Source organism: Gastrolobium bilobum, unplaced genomic scaffold (assembly GCF_033153095.1).
Source record: "Gastrolobium bilobum isolate Gb01-03AN ecotype WA unplaced genomic scaffold, APGP_CSIRO_Gbil_v1 utg107494, whole genome shotgun sequence".
NCBI classification, from domain to species: domain Eukaryota; kingdom Viridiplantae; phylum Streptophyta; class Magnoliopsida; order Fabales; family Fabaceae; genus Gastrolobium; species Gastrolobium bilobum.
The window spans coordinates 176457-184849 of NW_026896012.1; the positions used below are offsets into that span (position 1 = coordinate 176457).

The 8393-nt window shown below is 33.8% G+C and overlaps 1 protein-coding gene across 1 annotated transcript; it reads left to right on the forward strand.

Annotated features, from left to right (window-relative positions):
- The first annotated feature begins 1387 nt into the window (after window positions 1-1387).
- On the forward strand, window positions 1388-2212 carry LOC133297290 (dof zinc finger protein DOF3.5-like). The gene has a single exon (XM_061496403.1). The coding sequence runs from the start codon at window positions 1388-1390 to the stop codon at window positions 2210-2212; it is 825 nt and encodes a 274-aa protein (XP_061352387.1).
- Window positions 2213-8393: the final 6181 nt, after the last annotated feature.

Genomic DNA, 8393 nt, shown 5'->3' on the forward strand with positions numbered 1-8393 from the left:
TGATTATTATTATTGTGCAGCATATTTTATGCTATGATATCTTATTTAAATTATTGAACATATGACAATTTGTTCCACAAGCTGATTGTTTATGCATTTTTGCATTCGCAGCTTCTATTATGAGATAATGTGAGACATTTTAGGATTATTTAAAACAAGTAAATCATTTGCATTTTCACTTATAAAAATAATATTTTAGTAGTATCAATGAAAATCTTAGAAGTACATGATCCGAGAAGCCCATGATCCAAGAAATAAGAGTCAACGAAAAATTCATTATCAACCTGAAAGAGACATTCTTTCTTCAGAAAATGCTTACTAATTAGCTCCCATGCATGTGCCTCTTTCTTGCACAATAGACAGTCCTGCAATTTGCTAACAGAAGTACTTGTTTAGAGAAGCTAAAATAAAACATTGAGAAAAACAAAAAATTTACCTTGTCACCATTAGAGGAAAGGATGCATTAATTAGCAGCCAACAAAGGTAAAAATAAGTTGAAGTTCAACTCTTAATTAATATGAAATTGAGTTCAGATGAATGAAAAATAACAAACATTTTCAGTTGCTTTTTATAACTATATTACTTAATCACAATATTAATTTAATCACAAAGCAACCTACTTTATTAAGAAGCCAAAGGAAAAGAACTTGAAGTAACCGTAACACTCCATGCGTCACTAATTAAAGTTAAGAAAGTGACCCTTTAACTGCATTTGTTTTACCTTCTTCTTTATAATTAACGTCATTGTGACTTAATTGATACTTTTTAGTAAGAGTAAGTACCACGGAAATACTAAGATTTTCACAATGATTAGTAGGGATGATGAAAAGAACTTAGACAGAGCTATGATTTCATTTTTCTTTATTAGCTATTTTTGTTGTAATCTAATAGTAAAATTTTCTTCTTACAAGAAGGTAATGACTATGAAACATTGTGACTTTCTACTTTCAAGTAGAGTGTGGAATTGGGATGCTACACTCGTGTGGGAATGTGCTTCTCCTCATATATATCTAGGCTGTCTGCTGATGAAAGAAACCTGAAGTGATGCTACCAATGAGTTTGCTTCCACAATCACCCTAATCTCCACCAATACCATCATGCCACGTGTGTTAAACACCGACACCATGTATTAGCCTACGGTGTAGTGGCACACTACCATGCTAACTTTCACCCGTGCATGCTCATGTGTATGGGGTACATACACATTTCCAATATCATATCCATGATATCTCATGTGCATTGCAAGACAAAAACTTAACCCCAACACTCAATGTGCTTTGGGAACTCAAGCTTGACACGTACCACATATAACTCTAATCTTTAAGCACTCCCACCTTGAAATTTCCCTTTATCTCTCTCTTTCTCTCACAAGCATAGGCTTGTGGTGATGGAGAGTGAGTGGAAGCCTAATAATGTTGAGATATCACCAAATTGTCCAAGGTGTGGTTCTTCCAACACCAAGTTCTGCTACTACAATAACTATAGCTTAACTCAACCAAGGTACTTTTGCAAAGGCTGCAGAAGGTACTGGACTAAAGGTGGGTCCCTCCGCAATGTTCCTGTTGGTGGTGGATGCAGGAAAAATAGAAGAGGTAATAAGACCTTAAGACAATCCATTGATGGTCTCACTTTCAAAAATTCACCTTGTGGTGATGCAATGCATTCTTATGATCCTACAAGGATTTCACCTTCTAGTTCCTCAGTTGTGACTGATGGACCAAATATTGATCTTGCTCTAGTTTATGCAAATTTCCTCAATCAAAAGCCTGATTCTGGAGCTGCAGGGCTTGACCCTTCTCTAGAAAATTCAAGACCATCATTGAACACAGAAGTTGGTCCAAGTAACTTGCTTCAAGAACACGGTCTTAGTGGCTGTTTGCATCTTCCTGAACAACCATCTACAGAACCCCATTTTAGTGAGTGTAATCACCAAATGTACCATAGAGATTTCGACTCTATACAGGCTCATCAAGAAGATAGAATTGAGCAATGCAGTGGTCATGATACAATGAATTTTGAGCTGCCACCTTTGCCAGGTGAAGAGGAAGGTTCACATGATATGATGTGGTCTAATTCTGAGATGATGGTAAACCATTCATTTCAAGTACCCCAACCACCACTTCTTGGACCTGAAGCTCATGATGCAGAATTGTTAATTGGTAATTGGAACCCCTTTGATTTGCCAAGGGATGCTTTTTTTTCCAGGCCTTGATAAAATATAATTCTCTTCATTGTTGCTTTTTTTTGTTTGTTATATGTAATTATGTATAGGATAACTACTAAATAATTCCAAGTTGTAAACAAATATACAGTCTTTGGGCTATAGTAAGTTAGTAAGACTATACTGCTAAACCCTTTTTCCTCTTGATGAACACATTTAATGTTATATGTCAGTCTAATTCTACAGTTTCATGCTTGTTATCAAATATGGTTCAGTCAGAAAAGAAATTTTTGTCCTGCCAAGTTAGTGTCCGTCTTCAGTTATATATATATATAATTTGTGTTCTGCAAGCACTCATTGTTATATGGCGATATATCTTGGACATGTACATTAAGAAACAAAGATATTCAGAAATATGTGATTACTTTTGTTGGCTTACTCTTCATCTTACTTGAAACAATCCTTGGCTTCAAACAATTGTAGCTCCATAATCTGTATTGCAAGAATGACATTATATATGAAAGCTAAAGAATCCACTGCCAATTCAAATGAAGAAAAAAATAATGTTTCATCAGAAGATATCAATTCCTAAGATTCGAAGTTACCCTTTTGATGAATACACTAAAGAGCACTAAAAGTAATGAAGTCAAATTTCAAAATCAAAGAACGCCCGTTTTATAAAACAGAAAATTTTTGGAAAAAATAAATTCTTTTCCCTTATATAAATTAAATGAATTCTTTTATTTCTCATTTAAAATTATCAAATTATGTCAGATGATATTGTAAAGAAATATTTTAACCTAAAAATTTAAACAAGTAAAAACCCCCCTTCCCCATTTTTTTTTTGTTTACTTTGTTTTCATTTTAACTTTTGTTTTTTATTTTACTGGAGAGCAAGACAATAATGTTTGAACTCGTGATCATTTGATCTCAAGATTTGATACTATGTAATATAACCAATTTAATCCAAAAACTTCAACTCATCACTGATACCAAGTGTTGGATTAAGTGCTTTTCACTAGGCCAAAAGTTATAATTATTAGTCCCGGTGCAAAACCAATATTCCCCAAACACATGCCTTCCAATGTGAGGTGTGAGCTAGGACGGTGGGGTAGAAGTGGTGGCGGATTCCCACTTGCTCACTTGAACATAGTTCATTGTGGTTGCTGCGCATTCTGCTGCTCATTCTGGTTTGGTTGTTGTTGCCACGACTATTAATGTGGATGCTGGTGGCTATACACACCACGCTACATGTGTTAATTATAATGGAACGAGAATCGAAGTTTATTGATCCACAGACAACGTCAATGTCTAATCCATAAATGAGTTGTTACATAAATAATCATTTTAGCTCAAAAAATTTAAGCTGCTAAATGAGACTATATTAATGATTTTACATTAATATATCTAACATATCTTAGTAATTTATAGACAAATAAACAGTTAAACTTTTCCTACTCTCTTTTCTAACACCTTTCTTTCTATCATCTATCATCACTGTTAATTTATTATGGATGATATTGAGATATCTCACGTGACTTAATCGTGTTAAATGAGATATAAGAGATTTATTCTCTTGTGAAAGTATTTTGTTGATTAATCTCTCATTCTAGATGAAGTTCCAATTTTCCAAATTAACGTTCAAACTAACAAAAGTTACCATCATAATTATAAGTAAAAAATTTGGTTTATTTTTATAATGATATACTTTTTTACCTTGGACTTTCATCTTCTTCTAATGACACAGCAATGACCGTCACATAATTTGGAACAAATAAATTATTATAAAACTTCTAGGAAGTTTGACATACTCATAATCAACAACACATCTCAAGCTCATTCCTGTTCATGTTTGATGAGTCCTCCCCTTTATAGATTGCATCCCAATTTTGTTTTATAGATTGAATGAGTTGCATTAGCTAGAAGTATCTTCCAAGTAGGCCCTTTACTTGAACCTTGGAAACAATACCTACTTTTGAAGTATGTATCACGGACTCAACCTTGGTTGTGGAAGAACGTAGTTTTATTAGAAGATGGGATTTAAATAATTTTATGTTGAATTACCAGAAGCCTTTGACAAGTATAAGGGTCAGCATTAGGGTACTAATTAATGTTGTTTACTTTAACCGGTGACTCTCAATTAATAACCCTATGAATTCCAAATCAACTTTAAGTAATAACTTGTTGGAAGTTGCAGCTGCACCTTAATTCGGTCAGAAAATCATATTCATACCTGTTCTTAATTTCATGTTCATGTCTATATTTGACCTTCCATGTTAAATGAAAAATAATAGCCAATTGAACATTGGTAGTAATAACATAACGAAATTCATGAACCACACACTTTGTAGCGAGTTGGTTCTTAGGCAACCACTAACTCTCTTTTTTTTTTTGGTGTGGGAAGAAATATTCAAAGTTTGAATATTTAGATAAACTAAAACTACAGGCTTGAAAAACGAGCAACCACGTACCTTAAACAGTGTGCAACACATGATCCTAGAAAAGCCCATGATCCAATAAACTGGCCCCCACGATCGACTTCAACAATATGAAAACGTATAATTTATATACAATTTGATAAAATCCCATCTTGGGTGGACCATAAGAAACTATTAATTTATAAATATCATTATATACATATTCTTATTAAACAACATCGGATATCTTATTCTTATGAGTGTTCTCATCTAAGACGCTGTTCATGCCGTAAAATGGTCGTGGACGGCGAAACTTTGAGGGATTAGCGGGTGGCGTTACCATGTGCAAGCTGTTGCTTTCCATATACAAAAGCAATATTTATATAAATATTAAGACTATAAAATGTTTGACAAATTCTTGAAGCTTATTGGTTTACAGAATTATTGTCATTAATCTTGGACCCGCACGGACTCTGATTGATAATCAAGCTATTTTATTTTTTATTTTTTATGCTGATCGATTAATTTGATATAGTCAGGTAGTATTACAAAAGCGACATAATTCTCTCTACTAAAATTTTAATGCAATTGATTAAGTTGAAACAATCTCATGCCATTTAATCCACGTGCTAGGTTGTTATCAAATTCATGCAATACAATTGTAAGGTTGCGTTAATTCTTATATTTATATATGTATTTGTTTTTGGTACGTACACGCATATTGTTGAAAAGTTTATTAAATAGTACTAAATTGCTTTAGGTGTTTAAATTTAACAGGAACCATAGCTTGGTCTATGAATTTGCATAGTGATATATATGGTGCTACTATGGAATTCATTATCTGGAATGTATATCTCTATTTATGAAGAAAATGAAAACTTTATTCATTCCCAACGATACTTACTAACTCTTATTGAAAAGTTCGAATAGAATTAATCTTTTCAATCTTTCTTGCGGAACTAGGCTGAAATGCATATCCCAACTTATAATCATTCCTAACAACGACTCTTTCTCTCTAAAAGAATTGAAATAAATTTAGAAGCAGCTCTTTATAATCAATTGTAAGGTTAGTAAATTCAGAACGGTTCAAATCATACAGCACATAAATATATAATCTTTCTGTTTACGCAGCACTTGCCGGCACATCATTGTTGCCGTTGTGCATATGTATGTGCGTTTTTTTGTGTCAAACTGGCATAAACCAAAATCTTCAACTTTGAGGAATATATATGCTGCGACTTCAAATGATGTGTAATCAACATTTTTGGGTATATACTAAATATATAGACACACACATTGGAATGTTAGTAATACACTTGCACCCTTTGACATATTCGCAACACACTATTATTAGGTGAGTTTGAGCTTACTTACTGGAACTCATATAAAATTTGTTTAATAATAATAATTTTTTATATTAAAAAGTGTGTGTTGCTAACATTTTTCATATATTGGTACACTCATGGTTGACGAAGTTAATTAATTAACAAACTGCTTTAGGTGTTAAATTTTACAGGAACTAGATTGATTTTATGAGTTTTCTTAGTCATGTTACGCTACTATTGAATTAATTTTCTAGAAGTGCATATCGAATTTTAGGAACATGAAATTTTCATTCATTCAAGAAATTCCAACGAGACCTACTAACTCTTCATAAAAATTTTCAAGTAGAATAAATCCTTGCAATTCTTGCTGAACTAGTCTGAAGTGAATATCAAAAATTATAATTAATAATTCCCAATAATGACTCTTTCTCATTGAAAGAATTAATAAAAGCAGCTCTGTAATTACTTGTGAGGTTATTAACTTCTAAACGGAGTGAAGGTATGCTCAAACAAGTAATTTACTTACCATGATTCAAGTGGTAAGGAGCTAATTTCCTTTAACTAGATATTTCGAGTTTGAATCTTATATAAGAATAAAGAAAATGATTTCAAGAGAATAGTGTCTTTAATAATGGATCCAACTGAACTCAAATTGAAATAATCGTACAATCAACATGTTGGAATTTTTAATTCCTCTAAACTTTATGGTGATAACTATCACCTACAAGCCAAGATCCATCATACCAAATCATAAAGAAAAATAAGAACAACATAAAGGTGGAGGCATACCTGTCTCCATTGCAGCGGAATAACTTTGATATTGTCTCTTGGGGTTTGTAGTCTTCCTCAGTCAAATCACCCTAAAACCGAATTCCTTAGTGTGTCGTCTCTCTCTTGATGGGGAAGAGAAACTAGGGTTGTTCTTTGACGTATTGGGGACCATAACCCTTTATAGTGTTTTTATCTTTATTGTTGGGCCAATAAGCTCCCATTATACCTAGTTGTCCCAACACCGGTATCCACTCATTCAGCCCATACTCACTTAGGAATCTATTTGAGAATATTTACCTGATCACTTTAATTTACCCAATATATATAAATAGCACAATATAATTATTAATATAATATGTGACCCACAATAATTATTAGAAAATATAATTTCCTAACAATCTCCCACTTGGGCCACACATTAACTTGAGATAATTATATCGTATATCTTTAGTGCGCAACTGTATGCTATTTTTCTTTAGATTCCTCCTTAGATACAATCTGGTCCACCTCCTATATCAATATGAGATCATGACGGCTTTTGTCACTTTCAAGCGTAACTAAACCTTCCATGGTCATCGCACCAATATATTCAATGACATAGATCAAGTATGGATGAGTGGCATGGAAATTACATGTAATGTGATCATACCATGCCTATTTCCAACTGGTCCTACTTTAATCTTTATGAGATCAATCCTAAATTTTCTACATACACAAAGCAGAAACACAAGCACAAAATTTAATACATTCAGAGGGAAAATAACATTGAATTCTTTATTCTGCAGAAAATTTAATCTTCATAGAACACTAACATAAAGAACTCCCACTAAACCGTAGTTTCATCGAACAAAACAACACCCATATGAGCAGTATGCTCGTGAAAGACCTTAGGCACTAAGCCTTTAGTAAGCGGATCCGCAAGCATGGAGTTCGTCCCTATGTGTTTTATGGAAATCTGACCACTCTGAACTCTTTCTTTAACAATCAGAAACTTTATATCGATGTGCTTCGATTTTGAAGAGCTTCTGTTGTTGTTGGAGTACAACAGTACTGCTGACCTATTGTCACAATAAATCTTCAGTGGCCTTTCAACACCACTAACTATATGCAGCCCTGTGACAAAGTTTCGCAGCCATACCCCATGGTTGGATGCCTCAAAACAAGCTACAAATTCAGCGGCCATAGTAGAGGAAGCTACGAGTTTCTGTTTAACACTCTTCCAAGAAATAGCTCCTCCAGCCAACATGTAGACATAACCTGACGTGGATCTTTTACTATCTTGGCATCCAGCAAAATCAGAGTCAGTATATCCGACGATCTCTAATTCATCTGACCTCCGATATGAAAGTATATAATCTTTAGTTCTCTTTAAATACCGCATAACCCTCTTGGCTGCTTTCCAATGATCCATTCCTGGATTGCTCAAGTATCTTCCTAACACTCCCACTATAAATGTTATATCAGGGCGAGTACAAACCTGGGCATACATAAGGCTTCCTACTGCCGAAGCATAAGGTACCTTTGTCATTTCTATCATCTCAAGCTTACCTTTAGGGCATTGGGCGAGACTAAACTTATCTCCCCTAGATATGGGCGTATCTCCTGACGTACAATCCTTCATGCCAAATCTATCCAAAATCTTTTCAATGTAGGCCTTTTGTGATAACCGTAGGATACCTTGAGCGCGATCTCGAAGTATCTGTATTCCTAAGACAAAAG